The sequence below is a fragment of the Biomphalaria glabrata genome, chromosome 1 (assembly GCF_947242115.1).
Source record: "Biomphalaria glabrata chromosome 1, xgBioGlab47.1, whole genome shotgun sequence".
In the NCBI taxonomy this organism is placed as follows: Eukaryota; Metazoa; Mollusca; class Gastropoda; family Planorbidae; genus Biomphalaria; species Biomphalaria glabrata.
In genome coordinates this window covers 54,566,067-54,587,098 of record NC_074711.1, presented here as the reverse complement: position 1 = coordinate 54,587,098, position 21,032 = coordinate 54,566,067, and the positions used below count along the sequence as shown (strand labels likewise).

At 33.7% G+C, this 21,032-nt stretch overlaps 1 protein-coding gene and 1 long non-coding RNA gene across 2 annotated transcripts in view; one reads left to right on the top strand and one right to left on the bottom strand.

The window, feature by feature from the left end:
* Window positions 1-20,828, top strand: part of LOC106073055 (uncharacterized) — a 77,351-nt gene extending 56,523 nt beyond the window's left edge. Inside the window, exons 7-10 of the mRNA XM_056044336.1 lie at window positions 12,180-12,321; window positions 12,935-13,114; window positions 15,337-15,418; window positions 18,957-20,828. Of these exons, the coding sequence (XP_055900311.1) occupies window positions 12,180-12,321; window positions 12,935-13,114; window positions 15,337-15,418; window positions 18,957-19,138 (586 nt within the window). The 3' untranslated portion in view covers window positions 19,139-20,828. The remainder of the gene's footprint in view (window positions 1-12,179; window positions 12,322-12,934; window positions 13,115-15,336; window positions 15,419-18,956) is intronic.
* On the bottom strand, window positions 6,607-9,949 carry LOC129928719 (uncharacterized). Its single transcript, XR_008780201.1, has 4 exons — window positions 9,684-9,949; window positions 8,370-8,476; window positions 7,950-8,018; window positions 6,607-7,587 (listed from the first exon to the last, which is right to left on the bottom strand). It is a non-coding gene; the product is annotated as an uncharacterized LOC129928719 (long non-coding RNA).
* Window positions 20,829-21,032: the final 204 nt, after the last annotated feature.

The following is a 21,032-nucleotide window of genomic DNA, read 5'->3' as shown; positions in this document are numbered from 1 at the left end:
TAGCGTAACGCCGTGGCATTTCAGCATGTTAAACTAATTCCTTAAAAAGTTTTAAATAATCAGATTTTATTTATTTTTTGTTTAGTGCTCCATCAGGATAAAAGCCGCTTATTTTTGTGCGTTTTGTCTGTTGGTCAGTCTGTCCGTCACGTTTAGATTTAAAAAAAACGATAACACTTAAAGCAATTGAAAATCTGATTTGACCTTTAATGTTCCTTACAAAATATCTCTATAATTTTAAGTATCTATAATAGATTATTCCGGATGGTTTTGTGAAAACAAATCAATGTCAACGAGTGTCTTTTTGCTCTTCAAATGTATTTTATATGTAATCTCATTGCTTAAACGTTGAAAACATTTGATCAATCGTATCTTGTTCCGGATTTTTAATGTAAATAGCATATAAATGCTAAATGAAAATCTCTATACTGACTTATAGTTCATTAACTATAAAGTTGTTCCGGAAGTTGTTATATTAAAAGTAAATTATGCCAAATGATTATTTGAAATCACATCATTGACTTACAGTACACTTATATTCTTGGACAATACGTCACAATACGTCACTATAGTTTAATTATCGATATCAAATCGTTCCGTATTTTCAACTTAGAACAAATGTATGTCAAATGACTTTTTTTTTCAAAAATTTCGACAATAAGTTATTCAGGATTTTAAAATATGAAAGTAATTTACTAGAAACGATTATTGAAAATCACTTTTTAGTGGCCCCCGTAAGGGGAAAAGCCGATATTAGGTTTGTTAGACTTATTTTACATTTAATTTTCTTGTTGAAACATAGCAATCGGTAAAGAATGTTCCGGAATTTCGTTTTGAATAAGAAATCGACCTACATAACATTAATGATCTTACAAATCGTCGTCAAAATTGATCCGAATTTTATTAGAAAAATCTACTAACGCCAAATAACTGTTTGAAATCCCCTTTCTAAGAAATAAAACAAATAATCTTCTTCTCATTTACAAAAATTGGCTGTTCCGGATTTTTTATGAAAAACATTTTAACTCTATTTATTTAAAATCGCACTTCTATCTTACACTACATTTAATTTTCTTGCTTAAACGTTACTAAATCTAATTTTATCTTAATAATATGTTGCGGAGTTTTAAGAAAACAATTTCCTAACACCAAAGTATGGTATGTAAATCTCTCCATAAGGCTATGGTAGATATACTAGATCATCCCCAAAAATTTAATTAACGGTATTTGATTTATCTGAGATTCTCTCTCTATCTCATTCTCTCTTTCTCTCCCTCTCTCTCTCTCTCTCTCTCTCTCTCTCTCTCTCTCTCTCTCTCTCTCTCTATATATATATATATATATATATATATATATATATATATATATATATATATATATATATATATATATATATATATAAACATCCGAAACAATCTATAATATATACTTAAAACTATTTCTATGTTACAGTTTTGGAAGGAAAATTAAAGGTTAACCAGATTTCAATAGCTTTTAGTCTTCTTTTGTTCGATTTTTTTTTTAATTTATCATTTATCTGCATGTTTCCCTTTTATGTAAAGGGTTGTTATTCAAACTATGCAATATCTATTCTTTATAAATCCTGCTTAATCAATTAATTGTTTAAAAATCGTTCACTCTTATTAACATGAAGTATCTCCTGTTAAGTTCCCCTTTCAGACCTTGCGATCTATAGGGCAGATGATGTAAAGGTTATCTATTTCTGTGACCCACGGTTAACGAAGGTGTCATGTGGCCAACACAACGACCAAACGCCTTCACTTTTGCCCAACTAATGTCAGGTACCCATTATAGCTTTGTGGAATCGGAGACGCCCTAAAATCCCAATATTAAAATTCCTGCGCCTCCTGTTAGTGGATCAGATACGAAGTAATTTGATAATAGTTACTAAGATTATATTAATAGGATAGCGTTATGAGCTGAACTTCTAATACTCTTGCATGTCCTTACCTTTCTTTATTCTCAACAAAATTGGGGTCAAGGCCACAGCAAATCATCAGACCATGGAACTATACTAATGGAACACCAGCTTCGAGTTTTTTACAAAGACAAAGAGAGTCGAAGTGCCGTCGCGCATCTTTTTCGCGCACCATACCATTTTGAAAAATCGATGAGGATGCCAAAGAAGAAATTTACTCCGAGAGCCACTTGGATTGACCTTCATTGAGAGTAAAACTTCCCCACACTATATTTTATTAGATCTGTAAAAAGTTTATCCATTTTCTGACTATCTGATAAAATAGATACAATTTCCCTGAATAAAAGATCGTCACAAAAGTTGTTTTTTTTCGATCTTCCTATAAAATGCCACTTATTTTCCAAAAAATAGAATCTAAATTCCGAAAATACAATCTTTCAGTGTTTCTGTGTTTGGTTTATTTACACTAAATCTGGATGAAGACCTGTCTACCGTTCCGCTAAATGCGTATTTGTTACGATATACTAAATTGCACGAAATAAAAAATAGGAGGCCTAATACAGTTTTGACACTCCAAGCTACGCATTTCTAATCGTTTTTTTTTTTTATTATCGAAAGGACTAGGCTATAGGCATACACGTCTCGTGGGAAACAAAGAAAAAGTTAATCTTGATAATATTGTAGCCTAAATAAAATGACAAAAAAAACAACAACAAAACAACTATAGCCTAATCTAAAATGAAATAGATCTAGAGCTAGATTTTCTTGGACGAATGATATAAAATAAGTATAAATAATAAGTCATATGAATCTGATAGATCTAAAACAAATACTGATAGTCATTCATTAATTAATTATTAGAATTACTTGACTACCAACTGCTGGGTATTTTTATTGCCAAAATACAATGTATTTTATGTGCATTTATTAAAAACAACAACCAAAAATTAAGCGTTTGACGCAACTAGATCTAATATTAGTAATATATAGATTCTAGTTCTAGATCCAGAAAGCTACTTCTCTAATTCAGTTTTCTAGTTTAATTCTAGTTAGGTCTAGACCACTAGATCTAAATCTAGCCAGGGTTTTTGTCATGGAATAGATTTATAAAACTTCAGCCACCTACTGATCACGATATGACAGATAGGCCTACTCTCTCTACTACTAGTCTAGACTCTAGATCTATAGTAGATTCTTATATTAGGCACACCGTATTCGGGAAGTAGGTCAAATTTTTATTTTATTTTTTTATTTGGTGACGGTTTAACTTACAAAAAAACTGAAAGCAGATTCTTATTCTGCAACTAAAGGACTATAAAAATAGCTGTGTTTCTTTGAATTACCACTCATAGTCAAGATTTTATTTTAAAATAAATCAGGTCACTTCATGCTCCTATAATAAACGCAGTTTTTGTGCTTTCTCCTTCAGCACACATCGAGCACCGTTAAGAAACACCACTATGTTATTGCTAATAAATTATATCTGTGTTAATTAAAAATTATTTAGATTGTATTAAAAGAAGTAGATTCACTTCTGCAATATGTATTTATAGTATATTGCCTCTCTCTCTCTCTCTCTCTCTCTCTCTCTCTCTATATATATATATATATATATATATATATATATATATATATATATATATATATATGCCTACCTATATAATCTATGTGTAGAAACAGAAATAAATCTATATAATTATAGATCTATAAATTAATTATTATAATTCAACAAACATGATAGGCTACATGTATTCTCTGTCTCTTTCTTTTAATTCCCATCCAAGGACCCTCTTCTTTTCATAATTTGGATGTTCGTTTTGTTACATCCCCTCCCTCCCATAGATGCTTATAATTCTTTTCATGACTCTCTCCCCCTTCCCTCCACTGCCTGTATGATAGGTTGTGACACTACACGCTTAGTGTATACCTCTCCTCACCACCAGCGCTCGCCTGGCGTGATCACCTGCAGTGGGCATGGTCTCTGGCTTCAAATTAGCAGCCCGCACTTTTTCTTTCATTCATAAATTATATATTCTAGATATCTCGATCTAGGTCACATTTATTTATTGAAAAAAATCATAGATTTATTAATCCCAATAATATTTCTTATTACGATTTTGCCTTGTGCACTATAGGAGAATGTGTTTAATTCATTATTATTCATTGAAACACCTCCTTTTTTAATTTTATTTAACAGCTAACAGTATGAATGTGATTGGAATGTCTTTCTAAAGATGTTTGGAAGCTTATTTTGATAGATCCACCAGCCTACGATCAAACAGGCTCATAATATAGCCTTCATCCCTTATATGGGTATGAATTGCCGGGGGAGGTTTAAACAATAGCTTTACATACTTGGTTACCGAGAATCTAAAAAACTGCCATCTGCTTTGGAAAAGCGGAACAAAAATACAGGAACTTATCTTAAATTGGACATGCTTTGTCCCGAAACATCGTTTTTAGCTCCAAACATAAAAACAAATTAATTATAAACAAAAAAAGCGACGTGTTTCTAAAAGGAGAATTTGATGAGCTGTGCCTAATATAAGAAGCTACTATAGTACTAGTAGATCACTACATTTGACTAGTAGATGATTACTAGATCACAGTAAAATTCAATGTGTACTTCCGACTTAAGCTCAACAAACAAGTCTACTCCAAAGTATAGATCTACTAGTAAAGTCACAAAGTGTAAAGGATCATTATATATTCACATAAAAAAAATTATAGGCCTAAAATGAATCGAATAATCAGTCACTAATTTGACTAATCAGTAATCTAAATTGTTTTTTTTTTTTAATGGCAAGTGTTATTGATGACTTCTGACTTGTAAACCAGTTGCAGAGATTCTAGTTTTTATTTTGATGACATGTTACGATATATCAATGATATTTAGATAAACCTAGTGGAACAGACAGAAGGACCATTTAATATAATAAGGCAAAGAAGTAAGATGTTTATAATCCATCAAACTATGATCAAACTCACAGAGGACTTGTGTCATTTGTGACGGCATTTCATGCATTTACAGAAGCTACAAACTATTCTACAAAAATGATAGGCTTGTCTTTGATTCCGAAGACTTATGAGGAATGCTATGTTTCCAGTGGCTACTCAGCCCCAGCTGTGACCTACATATTATGCCTCACTGAGCACAGGCACAACCATTGTCCACCTGTGGTAGAATCAGTTGTTTTTTTTCTTTTTGCCGTCTACCCTAGGCAATTAATTTTCATTGGTGTATACCACACCTTTGTAAGTGACCTCCAGCTGTCTCGCTCTGAAGCTGTATGCAACCAGGTGCTCTCTTATTCTATGTCAGTTAAAGCAAGTTGGCGCCTAAGCTTGTCTTTAAAGCATTTCTGTGGTACCTCTTTATGTGCATATGACATGTTAGGCAAATAGGTTTTGCCTATCGGAAGGCCATTTCGGAATATATAGGTGTTTAAAATGAAACTCCAAACATCTGGACTTCCAGTAACCAAGAAAATAAGCTTAGGATTCAAAGAGACGACACTGGCATTTCAGCTAAGACAATCAGTAAAATTAATAGCAACTTTAATTGCAGTCCACCAAACAAGATAAAAAGAAACAAGTGTGGCTTCAATAGCATTGATGATATTTAGTTTACTTTTATCTCATTTACTAGTATTACTATTTCATTGACTAAGGTTTTTTATTGTCAAATATGCATAAGTATTGTACTAGTTCCTGCAATTTGATAAAAAATAATAATTAAATTGTGTGTAGTCTATATACAAATGTTTATAAGAGATCACAGCTTAGCTTAATTTACTTAATTTCAAAACTATGATTTTGTGTTCTGACTCTACTCTAAATAAATTATATTTTATTTTAAGAATGCAAAGTTGGAAATTCTGTTCTGATGAAAAAAAATTATTAAAATAAAGTAGATGTTTATGGTTTCTTTGTATTTATTTTTAAATTATTTATTCATTAAAAATTAATTGTTTATTAACATTTACTTGAAGTAAAGATCAAAAACACAAATTCAATTCATGCAGATCACAGCCCATCACTTAAATGTATTTACTGTCAATTCTACACACTATTCATTTCAAAATGTTGCTTTAAATTGTTATATGACACAATCAAAGTACTGGTACCTCACATTGATGTAGGCCTAAAGCACCTGAAATAATGACAAATTTTCATTCAATAACTTGTACTGTCATTTATTATCAGACGTGTTAAAACTAATTACCTGTATCATCATCATTGGCCTCCTTCAGTCATAGAAATAGAAAGACTAAGGTTTCATCTCAGAGCACACTTCCTCATGTGGCTGTGGAGCCCTATTTCGGAGAGACACTCCCATCCACAGATAGCACAGGTTAAGGTGGTTTTTGCTTCGGTGGTAGAGGAGCTGGCCGTTTTTCGGATTGTACGTTTTTCTTCCTGAGCTGAGACCTATGTACTTTCACTGTCCATAGCTTTCTTGGTCACTGTCTCTCCATCTGTTGCGGTCTAAAGCTATGTCTTCCCAATTGTCAGTATTGATGTTCACTGATTTGAGGTCACGTTTTATTACATCTATGTAATGGAAGTGGGGGCGACCAGTTTTTCTTGTGTCAGTAGTGTGTTAAAACTAATGACCTGTGTATATAATTTATTAAGCAGGAGCATCAACAAATCTTGAACAATAATTGTCTACAGAAAAACTTTATTCTTATCCAAACAATATACATTTACAATGTATTTAAGCAAGTTAATTTATATTTATACAAATCTATATGGCCTAAAGATTATAGCGTATTTTGATGTGTGAATACCAAGTTACATTATTACATGAAAATAGTGTACTCATTTTTAAAATATTCTGGGTAATAAAAATAAAAAAACTAATGATACAATAAAATTGAAGCATTAGTCAAAAAAAGAAAAATTTCACTCAAGATCTATGTGAACTCTGCTTGAAAATTAATTAATTAATTAATTTTGAAATTAATTTAAAAAAAAAATTATGGTTCTTTAGTCAATGGAATGATAGCAGCAATTATTTAACAATTTCATGATTATCCATTCATTTCAATATACTTATAACTGAAAAATAATTCATAAGGTTTAGATACAACCATTTGAAATAATGATTATAATTTTTTCTTAATTTGCTTAATTCAAATCTAATATAAACAAGATTTCCTCTGTCAAGAAACTTATAGGGGAACAACATGCATGTTCTTCTCAGTAAGTTTTGCAAAGGGAATTAAGAATATTTAATTGATGTTGCTTTTTTTTTGCCAACATTTTAAACCTTTGCACCAGGTTTTAGTTTTAAGGAGAATGCACCATATTTTATATGTTTACTTTTGTTAGATTCTTATTTTAATTTTAAAAAAGTAAAATTTCCCTTACCACTCATCCACTGCACTCCCTCTTGTTTTAATGGGGCTCAGATTAATAGTTTTCAAGTTCAATATCAAACAGATTTAAAGAAATACTAAATCCAAACCTGTTGGCTGAATGACAGGATATACATAAATATGTATACAGCTTACAGTATAATATATATATCTAAAATTAAAATTGGTCCAAGACTTTTATTTTGCAACATGATAGGATTTTCCTTTCTGGTGGTGCTATGCAGGAGTCCAAGAATCTCATCTTTTCTCATAACAGAAAGTTATCTAGTTATAAAAATAAATAAAAGGATTTTTAAAAAAATTAAAAAATATGTGTGACATATGTGTTGACCATGCTAAACGTATATATGTTATTAATTATAGTTATATAATTTTGCCATTCTAAAAATAGTCTGTACCTAAAAGGAGCTACTGCGTTAATGTGTAGACATGGCCCTGACCTTAATAGTTATGAATTATTACTATAGGTGAAGGCAGATGTTCAGTTAATTTGATGCACATTGAACTAATCTAAAAGCAACTATAACATATATTATGATTTACATTTTCATGGAAAACTAGTTTTTCAAAAATACAAGTACTTCAGCTTATGAGAAAAGTACATGGGAAAAATTGCAGTACCTTACCTTTAAGAGGTGCAACCAATCATTGACTTTTCAGGAATGCATGCCTTTTTCTTGCATTTCCAAACATAACTGTAATTATACAATTAGGCATATTGGTTAATTTCTTTTGAAAACATTACAATTAAAAAATAATATTATTAAATTGAAAACGTTGTATCAAACATACAAATTATCAGACAATTTTGCCTAATTTCATCTAACAGTTTATTGTAAAGGAATGGCCTGCACAACAGCCAAGGTATATTAGGCATTCATGAAAGATGAATGTGCTTAAGAGTGTTATAAATAAAAAAAAAAAAAACTTAGAGAAAAATGTTAAATTCCATCCCAGATATTTGGATGTTGCTTGACCATGAAAATCACACACTTCATAAAACATCTATTAGATAACTAAAATAAAAATTGTATAGTAGTACTTACATTAAATATTGAATGGATGCCCAGAGAGTAGAAATAGTATAAGTATGATCCTTGAGCCATTCTGGTACATCATCAGAACTGGTTGCCATGGTTCTACTTGTTAATAACTGAAACATTACAAACATTTTTTTAAATTTATAATTTATCACAGACTAGAATAGAAATGTTGCCAGGAAAAATACCAATGGTTAGAATACACCTGATGCTACTTTTGTAGCCTTATTACTGGTTAAAATGCACCAAAACTTCATTAATTAAATCTGATAAGAAACATATATGTATCACACAAGTCCAAGTTTATCAGAGTGTCAGCAAATAAATAACTAGATATGTGAGTTTTATATTAAAGTACTGAATTTCAGGGGATAGATCCAACTTGACACCACATCATTTATTATTTCATGAACTCATGGGTATGGCATGGAATGGAAACTAATATATATGGGGTGTAGGCAAGGCATGGATTATAAATTGTCTTGTATAGATTAGATTGGGTAAAACTGCCAATCGAAGGTAACTTTTACTGATAGATCTGGATCAATTATAAATTTATGGGACCTAGGCCTGCATAAATTTTATCTTTTATTTATATATTTTATGTACATATATAACTAGTCTAGAATCTATAATTATATCTTAATAATAATTTTTGTAGATAGATGTCATATAATATCTAACATATTAAGTATAGATCAGTAGATTTAGAATTTTAGCTAGTGGAATATTTTTATATCCTAATCTGAACTGGATCTATATATCTAGAATTTAGATCAGTAGATTTAGTATTTTAGGTAGTAAAAACTTTTATACTCTAAATCTAAACTGGATCTAGATCTAATTATTCTAGAAGCTTAGATCTAGAAGACTAGTTGTCAAGATTTGACTACACTATGGCTAATGCACTAGCTTAGTAGGCCTACTAGATAGATCAAGAGACAGAGTACTAATAGACTCGTCTTGCCTCGTTGGGCCTCTCAAATCAGCTATAGACTTTAGAGACAATTTAGGAAGGTGAATATCGATCCAATTCAAAGATCTACAATCTACATGTTAGAGTCTAGCTATATCTATAGAGATGCTAGATCTAGTCTAGAAGGCTTATCAATAAAAAATAAAATCAATCATTTCTAAAGTTTGTAAAATTATATGTAGATCTAATCTATCTATTTATAATATAATAAAAATCTATGTCTACTTTTTAAATATTTAAAATGATATGGCTGGTGATATTAATTATTTTAATTGAGACATTGACATACTGTCACATACAAAGTAACAAAATAATTAGATCTTATACTAATCATAGACTCATACCATATTGTATTAAACCTTCGAGTTTACGTTCCACTACCTTGACTTGACTATATTGACTAAATAAAGGGCACTATGATTATAGATTCTATGTAGATTATTATCTATGATGATGATGTTTATCAACTGGTAGATCTATATAATAAGTAGTATCGTCACTTTAAGTATAATCAGTATAACCACTGCATTCGTTTCATTCACTGTCTGTATCAATAATCGTGTGAATGACTGAATGTGATGTGAAAGTGAAGTCTAGATTTAGAATTATTTAGATAGAATTGATAGATTATAGATCTACTATTAAAAAGTATTAACTATAGGCCTACTAACTATAGTGTCTATACTATAGTATAGCCAGTATGACTCGTAAGAGTATACTCATATACTGTAAAAGTGTATAAAAGTAAGTATAGCTATAGACAGACTAGATCATAGATGATCGATAGAACTAGAATCTAGACTAGAGTCACTAGATTTGACTAGATCTATAAATATTCATATTGACAATTATTGATCTCATGTATGGTCTAGATCTAGATAAAATAGAGTGGATCTCATGACTGTCTATATTAGATCTCCTGATTTTTTTTTAAAACGTTAAATAAATCTAGACCTTAGTCTTTAACTTTAGTCTAGGCCTAGGTGTTGTAGATCTATATTAATCTAGATATTATACAAGAGATCAAAATCAATATAAGTCGGTTTTTTTAAAAATTCGCATTCGAAATTTTAAATACCCAGATTTAAGTATTTATATACCCATATTGGTAGGTCCGAGTTAATCATTTATTAGATCTATTAAAGCATGTCTATATAAAAGATTATTATTTTAAAAATATATTATTATATAAAAGATATAGTTATGAATATTTACTTTAAAAAATTAAAGAAAATGAATTTTTCACTTTTGCCAATTAACACTCTGGCTAGCAAAAAGGATGACTCCTCAATACTGTGAAAAGACGATAACTGCATGAGTTGATTTGGAATTGTATTTTGTAAGACTAATTTTCAAAACATATCCTTCATGAGAGAGAACGAAAAAAGGTTGTCAAAAAAAAAAAGCTGGCTGGACTACGCAAATAATGGACCAGCCTCTCTCTCTTGATATCTTGTTAAGAACATTGGTGACCGGGAAAAGTGGATGGTTTGGTTGCGCGGGACAGATAATAAAAAGGACTTGTACATAAAAAAAATCCAGATTTTGTGTAAAATACCCAAACGAGGAAGTACTGGAAACACCTATTTTAATGAAGTGGCCTTAAAAAAAAATCTTTTGAGACGATCCATTATTCAGGGAAATTGTATCTATTTTATCAGATAGTCAGAAAATGGATAAACTTTTTACAGATCTAATAAAATATAGTGTGGGGAAGTTTTACTCTCAATGAAGGTCAATCCAAGTGGCTCTCGGAGTAAATTTCTTCTTTGGCATCCTCATCGATTTTTCAAATTGGTATGGTGCGCGAAAAAAGATGCGCGACGGCACTCTGATCATAAAATCTCGAAGCTGGTGTTCCATTAGTATAGTTCCATGATCAGACTTTCTTTTATTTATTTTGAATGAAGGGTCTTTTTTTTTCATTTTGGAATTTCACATTTGATTGGAAGATTCAAGATGATTGTCATATTCTTTGTAGTTAAAGACTTCTGGTTGATCCAATGGTTTCTGGAAATGTTTGGCCCATCTATTCACTGATTGTTGAAAACTTCAAGTGATAAACTCCTGATTGTTATGAACAGGTCTTTATGTCTTCTTAAACTTTCCAGAGAGTCTTTAATACATTCAGTTTTCTAGAGTGTAATACTCAGTACTACTAGTAGTGGACGGTAGGTTTCAGCTTTAATTTACGTACAATAAATAAATTCGTTTCTTCTATCTTTGTGTTTTAGTTAGTGTGTTAGCTGAGTTGTGAAGCGCTCGGCTTCCGAACCGCTTGAGTTTGAATCCCGGTGAAGACTGACCTTGGCCATTTTCAGGACGATTTTGACATAGTTGGAGATGCAGTTGTGGTTGGTCGTTGTACTGGTCACAAGACACCATCGCAACCATCGCTTTACGTCATCTGCATCCATAAAATCTCAAGGTCTGAAAGGAGTAACTTTTGTTAGATAATTAAACTGTGCTTATTGTGTTTTAAAAAGCTGACTTCATAGACTGCACCTCCATATAAGTCTCTAGACACAAGATATTGTTTCAATGTTTAAATTACTTAGTTACGCTTATCTGCCGAATAATCCAGTGCAATTATAAAATGTAATAAAGAAATATCCAACACCCAATCAATTTAATTTTTTTTTTGCATATTCCAATTATTGTGGCGACAGATTGATTTCTTTATTTCATAAAGGAAACTAGCTACCGCTAGGGACAATCCACACGAATCTCGTAAATAACTATCAATGTTTGCGTTCGGTTTTGTGTTTCTTTTTTTTTTTTTGAGGGGGGGGGGAACATTGCAAGAATGTATGTTAAGCTTTTGTGTATGTGTGTTTCAGATTCGGAAATGATAACTGCAGCCATCTCCAATGTGATTATCTTCTAACATACAGCATCAAAAATTTGACATTTCTAGAACTTGAGATTAGCGGAAAAGCAACTGGCTGGCTGGCTCTGGGACTTTCATCAGATGATAAAATGGTCTGCAGATATCGCTGTTCTCTCTTTGTTTTTTTTTTCCTGCATAAAATAATTAAAGCTGTTTGGTTATATTTTATAATCAAATCGTCGTCGTCGGCCTCCTTCAGTCGTGAAACGACTATTGTTTATCTCGGTAGCGAGATGATAGCCTGGGTATTTTCTATGATCGGAACTATGTCGCCCACACAGCAGTTCCCCCCCCCCCTCTCCGCGCAGCTGATAAGACCAAAGGAACGGAATATCCGATACAATTTGGGATCAGTAGCGCCGCAGGCTCTGGAAGACTGTAGCACAGTGTGCAACCATCAGCCTGAGGGTCACCAGCTCCTGATTTTTCCTCAGGGTTGTCTCCCGAAGCATTTCCAATGTTTGAGTATAGCCGCAAGGCAGGGCGGTTTGGATTCAGAGTTTTCCTTCTCCTAGATGGGTAGCCAAACAAGGCTAACGAGCCCCTCCTGCCCGAAGCTTACTGGTTCCTCAATCTATATATAAATATAATCAAATAATAATTTGACATCTGAAATACAGTACAATACAATACATAATTTTATTTTTTTTGTCATGCACAAGTTTTTCACACTTTTCATTGTCACATGAAATGGTATGCTTTCAGGGCGGTGATGGGGTCATAGCCTGCAAGCGGAAATCTGTAGGCGACAAGGAGCTGGAGTCTGTCACCATGTGGATCAATCTGGCCCACTCCAGACCAAAAGTGAAAGAAAATATGTACACTCTAGTTGCTCAGAACTCCACAGACGGTTACATCTATTGTAAGATGACGTCCTCTCTGTCGGTAAGTAATGACAAATGCAAGTTATGCTAATTTTTCCTCTGAATCATTCTCATCACTGAGCAATTAGGAAAACCTTAACTGATTATCTGCTCTTCACCTAATTCTTCTTCTTCATCGTTCTCATTGTTATGTTGGAGTGTTCATATGACTAGACCAATACATGAGATGAACTGCGTAGTGGTTTCCAAATCAGGGACCTCTCCATATAGTTTTCTTTCTATTGTGGTGATTTGGGGCCAATGTCTTATACGGGCCTCTTGCCGTGGTCGGCATTTTCTGGTGACACTCCACATGGGCAGATTTCACTGGTTCCAATTTTGAGCTTCCGGTACATGTGTTGTCGCATTCTGTTGTGTCCGGTCCTGAGTCGAAAGATTAGACGTTGGTCTTGTCGGGATAGCTTATAGTAAGCGTCATCTTTCTTGTGATTTGGATGGGAGCTCGTCCATTTCTCATCTATTTTATCTACAATTAATTTCTTCATTTCTTCTGGATAGAGTGCAGAGTTAATTTGTGAGTTTGTTCTCCCACTCTTGGCGAGTGTTCAGCCTTCTCATTTCCTGCTAGTTGTATATGAGCTGGTATCCATTGAATAACAGTTTTTTTTGCTGTTGTTGTAAGTGCTGTTCTGAGGTTTTTAATATAAGAGGAATCAGAGTTTTGCAAGCTTTGGAGGGTTGTTTTCGCGTCTGTTAGAAAGACAATGTGACTGTGAGAGGAACTTGGATGATTTTCTAGCATGGTAGCAGCTAGTGCTAGTGCTTCCCTTTCTGCTCTGTGACTGTCAGAGAGCTCTCCAGTTGCAATGGATTTTTCTAGTTTTCCTCCATTTGGCCATTCGATAAGTATTCCAGCTCCTCCATTTGTGGTGGCTTTATGGGATGAGCCAGCTGTGCAAACTCTGATCCACTGATTGCTAGGGTAATTGGTATGTAGAAAACAGTTCACTATTTCCTTGAGCTCTGTTGGTCTGTAATCATATTTTCTTTTTATGTTTTCAATATGGTCCCTTATAGTAGAAAGAGGGCTTTCGTCCCAGGGTGGAGATTCATTATAGTGTATCGAGGATTTCAGAGTATTTTTTTCAAGTTGGTGTTTCTTTTTTAGGTTTGAGATTCCTGTATGAAATTGGTCCTTTTGAGACGGTTTTTTGTGCCAGTTTTGTAGATTTTTGTTCTGAGAGGGTGCCTCTCCAAGGTTTCCAATTTAGTGAATTAGGAAAGGATTTTTATTTCTCTTCTTTCATCCAGAGAGATCAGGGCAGCGGTTTCCTCCATAGCTCTTATGGGTGTTGTTTTGATTGCTCTTGTCATTATCCTTAGACCAATATTTTGAACCTTGTCTATTTTTCTTAGGTTGGTTTGGGCTGCTGAGCCCCATGCTGTGGCACCATATTCTAGTACAGTCTTACATAACTGGTATAGGTCTTTTTCAGGATGTTGTGATTAGCTCCCCAATCTGTGCCAGCTAATTTTTTCAAGATGGATAGTCTCTGGATGCCTTTACTCTGTGTTTTATCTATTTGGTTTTCCAGGTTTTCACCTAATCAAGTTTATTTTTTTTTTACATTTTGCTTTCTCTACGAACATTTAATTTATGCTTGAAGAAAGCTTTTGTTCTGTTTTATTTTTTAAAGAAATCTAAACAATAAGTTTTGACAATTTTACTTTTTCTTTGTCTCGGGATCTTTCTTCCTATCACTCCGTTTCACCTTTTGCTTTCCGCATTTCTTCCCTTTTTCATCTCTCTCTCTCTCGTTCTCTCACCTTCTGTATCTCTTGATCTCCCTACCCGTAACTTTTATCTATCAATCTATCTATCTATCTATCTATCTATCTATCTATCTATCTATCTATCTATCTATCTATCTATCTATCTATCTATCTAATCACACACTCTCTCTCTCTCACACACACACACATTGTGGTCATCTATTAATGTATTGTTGGCAATTGGTGATAAAATTATTAGACATATTTTTTAAGCGAATTTTTAAATAGTAGTCTTCTTTTTCATTGATGGGATTCACAACGTCAGTTGTATAAATGTAAACTCTTTGTAGTTTTTCTACTTAAAATATGTTTATTTCTGTAGACATTCATATTTACTTCAGTATCTATTCATATTTAAACTTGTATATACTAATGGGGGTGGGGGAATTTTTCAAATAGGCCTAATATATATGTATCCTAGATCTTATAATATAGTATTCTATTTAACAGAAAAAAGGCACAGACTCAGACACAACTTTAGACTTGACCAATAATTGGTATCAATTTTACGCCAAAGGAGAGTTGGACCGAAGTAAGATGATATGTTTCCATGTTTTTCATTGGCTGTTCTGACACTACAGCACACAGGTTTCGAACCTCCATTAAGCAAGAACAAAAATAAGGATTGCGATTTATAATTTAGTTAATACAATTAAAAGGTTTTATTTATTCCTCTCAATAAAATTGCTACATGAATTTTTTTAAACTAACATTTTAGGAGACATTTTTTTAAGGCGGAAAAACTATAAATAGCCGGCTTTTTTGTTGGGTGTATCCTGTGTAGAGACTCAAAGCAGTGGCTGGTAAGCACATTTGTAAAGTATAGGATAAGTGTTAGCACTTGAAATCCATTTTGTTAAGCTCTTCCCTTTTGTCGCACAATATAATTTTGATTTAGAGTAAGTATTAGACTTTCACTCAATGACTTTAGTTAGGTAAAGGAAAGGCGGTTGGTCGTTGTGTTGGTCACATAACACCTTGCTCTTTAACCGATGGTCAAAGAAACAGATGACCTTAACATCATCTGCTAAATAGATTGCAAGGTCTAAAAGGGGAACTTTAATTTTATTACCTTTAAAACGGTAGATCGCAAGGTCTAAAAGAGCTATAGAAAGAGGTGAGATTTATATCATCTGCCAAGTAGATTGTAAGTTCTAAAAAGAAACTTGCTACTACTTTAATAGCCTAAAGGGAGACAAAACAGATTCAGTGACAATTTGATATGCAGCCATGCTAGACAAACGTTACAAGTGACAATTTGATATGCCGCCATGCTAGACAAACGTTACAAGTGACAATTTGATATGCAGCCATGCTAGACAAACGTTACAAGTGACAATTTGATATGCAGCCATGCTAGACAAACGTTACAAGTGACAATTTGATATGCAGCCATGCTAGACAAACGTTACAAGTGACAATTTGATATGCGGCCATGCTAGACAAACGTTACAAGTGACAATTTGATATGCAGCCATGCTAGACAAACGTTACAAGTGACAATTTGATATGCCGCCATGCTAGACAAACGTTACAAGTGACAATTTGATATGCCGCCATGCTAGACAAACGTTACAAGTGACAATTTGATATGCAGCCATGCTAGACAAACGTTACAAGTGACAATTTGATATGCAGCCATGCTAGACAAACGTTACAAGTGACAATTTGATATGCCGCCATGCTAGACAAACGTTACAAGTGACAATTTGATATGCCGCCATGCTAGACAAACGTTACAAGTGACAATTCGATATGCCGCCATGCTAGACAAACGTTACAAGTGACAATTTGATATGCCGCCATGCTAGACAAACGTTACAAGTGACAATTTGATATGCAGCCATGCTAGACAAACGTTTCAAGTGACAATTTGATATGCAGCCATGCTAGACAAACGTGACTTCTACAAGATTCCTGCAGGAGCAATGACTTCTAGATCTGGGTGGGAAGAAGCGAGACCATTCGTTATACAGGGCCTCAACACTGACCTGCAGTGTCACAACCTGAGGGCAGTTTAGACCAATAGCTCGTTGCTACGTCACATGTCTGAGATTGTGACGTGGCAGGTCAGTGTTAAGGTCTCCTATAACAAATGGTCTCGAAAGAATGCGTTGACACTAGTCACGTGCTTGAAGTGATACCAGGTGAACTGTAATATTTAAAACTAGTCGACCGACGGCGTAGCATAAATTACCGACGTTACTTTAAAAAAGACGAGTACGTCCTACGGGTGTTCCTGGGTCAATCTAGTCATGCAACTTAATCAATGATTTAAACTTTTCCAAGTCGTTGGTTTTCCTGGCTGACTCAGGCAACCCATACTATGCTCTAATAGCACTAGGGAAGAAGAAGCATTGTGTACAAATTTGTCTTAGCATATCCTTTGAAATGTGTCATTCTTCTGCCCTAAATGTTATAATTCTTCTGCCCTTAATGTTAGTTAGTTTGCTGGTTGTCGAAATCAGTTATGATTTCTGAAGTAGCGGTATGTCTACGTATTGAATGTGAATATTGTTGTGGCATCAATCCTTCTGTCTGGTTTATGTCTCTCATTACTCGTTTCTAACGCCTCATTCATAAGTGGAGGCTTATTATTGTCGCTATCATTGTTGTTGTTATTGTTTGTGTGCGCGCTTTTTATTTATATCTTTATAAATGGTTGTCACATTTGTCTAACAGTAAAGTATCTGGGTGGTTATTTCAGAAGTTAACATAGCTATTGAATGTCTGCTACGGGGTGATTCTCATATGTTACAGATATTAAGGCAGTTCAATAGTTTGTTCATGAGAAAAAAATGGCTTTGAGTTAGAAAAATTCCTCATTCTTGTAATGCTACTAGTTGCAGTTCTAGTGTCAGATATCCTTTTAGTTTGTTCCCATTTGAGGACTTTATTTCACCCTATTTAACTCTGTTTCTTATTTAAACAATAATGTAAACTAATACTTCCTAGTAGGAGGTTTGTGGTGCGTGCCCTGGACAGAATGTGTTTTCATCGCACTTTATTTTTGTTATAATTTCCACTTAATAAAATAGTCTCTCTAGCCACTCACTATAAATGGTCATTTGTTCTTCTCTACTTGTTGATCACATGTGACAACGTTAAACAATATTCAGTAAAGGCAATGCTTCAAATATTTAAGACTAGTCGACCAGCGTACACCGCTATTTTGCAGGGCCGCAGTGGGCCCCGCACTTTCATAGGACCCGCGGTAACTCTAGGTGTAAATTATTAAATTAAACCATTTTATAACTTATAACAGATTTCCCGCGGCCTCCTGATTTACCAGGAGCTCCTGGAAATCTTTTGAAATTGCAAAATATACGAAAAAGTCCTGGGAATCTCCGGAAATTCTTAAAATCTTTTGAAAACTTATACAAATCTCCAGAAATATATAGACAAAAATTGTCATTTTGGGGTATCATTCAATATAGAAAACGTCAATCCAACGCGCGATAAAAAAAAAGGCATTATCACGTAATTTTGGAATCTGGTGAAAGAAGCTTCTCGCGCCTCAAACTAATGAAGAATTACTTGAGGTCAACAATTCTCGTAGATAGATTAAAACATTTGGTAATTCGTGCTATTGAGTGTGATCTATGTAGGAAACAGAATTATTATGATACACTGTATGACTTCGCTACACGCAAGGCTCGTGTAGTAATTCTGTGCGTAGTAAAGAATGAATAAAATGCAAAGACGAATATATTTTCTAAAACAAACTCTTAATTTTCACTTATTTTCCGTATCCCTACCCAAACTGGGCCCCGCGAAATCCGTTTCGCATTGGGACCCACAATAGTTAAGTCCGGCCCTGTTATCTAGTGACGGGTGAATACTACTTGTTCTCCCCCCCCCCACCTTTTTTTTTCGCCTCTAAAATTATGTTGGGTAACTCTAGTCTGTCCGACTTGCAGAAATAAAAGAGTGATTTTTACATTACTTGGTGTCCAAACTCTTGAGCCATGAAGAGAATTATATATATATATAGAATATAGATGGTTTGTTCACTGTTAGTTCACAAAATGAATTGAAATGCACTTTTTTTTCCTCTATATCTTTTCCAGCTGGCCTGATGTTGAAACACAACGAGTTGCCTCCCATCTCTGTCAACACTATCAGCATGCTCCGTCACGTCAACATCTACAGCAGGCTGTACAGACAGCTGGACAGCGCCTCCTGCTCTCTTCACCGCCTCAATTTATTCCTCTCCCCGGCGGTGTTTCTGGCACTTGTGCTATTGTATTGAACCGCCTCTAGTGCCAGCCGCTGCTTTCCAGGCACTGGATGATCTGACAATTAAATCCACAAGTTTTCGAGCTCTCACAGTGGGAAGCAAGTGCCATAAGATGGGGGGAAAAGGGGGACAAAATCTAAAGTATACAAAAAGTTTGCTGTATACTTTATGCTGCACGCAACTAACTCTCTATAATTCTTTCGAAACGAAACTTTAGCATCGCTCAAATATGTTTTTTATAATACTATAATGTAAGATATCAGTCATTTTTGTAAATGTGTGCATCTTTTTTATTTTCAAACAAAACTCTTTCATTGCTATGACAGCTACAGTATTATTTTAAAAACCGTTTAAATTGTTGATGTGATATTATTTTTACTTTCGTATATAGTATGTGGTATGGTCACTGACAACACTAGAAGCATCAATTCATATATGTAATATGCCTACATCAAAGGTAGACGCGTTTAGCCTGTGTCAGTCTCTATGCTTAGCATTCCAAAGAAATTTGCCAAGTTTGGTCCAGCAAGTAAAGTACAGATATACAAATAATATGTTTTGAAAGTGTCGCACACGCCTAAAAAAATGAAATTAATCAATGGCTAAAAACAGGCAGCTTACCAATAAGTGGTGTTGAAAGGATGGAATACCGGGTGGTCGCCCTAATGCCTGCTCTCGAATCGCTTGTCCTGAGATCGTCCTTATAAAGACTTTGTCAACCCAAATAGATGGTATTTGTCAAAAATTGGGAACTAAAAATTACGTTCAGAGAGAAATTCTTTTGTTAGTAAATATGGCGCATTCATTCTTTACTCGTTTAAAAAAAAAACTACATTAGTAAGCAAATTTTTACGCCAAAGTCCAACATCATTATAAATTATATTTAGTAAAGTTTTCCCTTTCAGACCTCGAGGGCAGATGATGTTAAGGTCATCTGTTTGTATGGCCAATGGTAAACGAGCAGGGTGTCTTGTGGCCAGCACAACGACCAACCGTCTTTACTTTCCCCAACTAAAGTCAGGTATAAATTAGAGTTGGCTGGACTCCCAAGAAAAAAAAAATCCCAATTTTCAAAAACCTAGTCTTCACTAAGATTCGAACCAATGACCCCAATTTCGAAAGCCAAGCGCTTAACCACTCTTCCATCGTGCGCACCCCAATCTTTATATTATTTTACTGTTTTAAAAAGATAGATTCTTAATAGCAAAGGCTACCAACAATTAAGACACTAATTATTTTTTTTAGCGAAATTAATCCAACCTTAGATTTACAGCAATTGCTAAATTGGTACTATGGGGTCCGGTCCTGTGTATTTCTGAACGGCCTCTGAGTTTATTTAGTTATGTTTGTTAATTTGTAAACAGCTATTATATTTCATATATAGTTGATACATTTTAATAATAAGATTGTATGTCTTAATAATTTAGTCACAATCGTTTACATGCAAATATAGCCTAGTTTGTCATATGAAACATAGTTTAGTAAACTATAATAGATCTAAATGATATCACTGTCACATTGCTATGCTAAGATATAAGTTTTAAATCTATTTTATGCATTGTATTGAACTTGGTACTGCAGGTAGCTAAAGAAAAACAAAACCTTCAGATCAACTATTGTATTCTGTGCTGTACACCAATGTGTTTGTAAATAAATGTCAAATGTCCGATTATTTTATATCAATAAAATATTTTTTAGAAAATTATTGTTTATATTTTTATTATTTCTCAAGTTGATGAAAGGATATAGGCAAAAATATGACTGATATAATAACATCAATCAAATGACTATCAATAATATTTTCACAACAATCTGCTTTTAAGATCTTATCGTACCTTATAAAATACAGACGTTACTTCAAAAAAAGTAGATGATTACCCCTACGTCCTAAGTCAATCTTGTCATG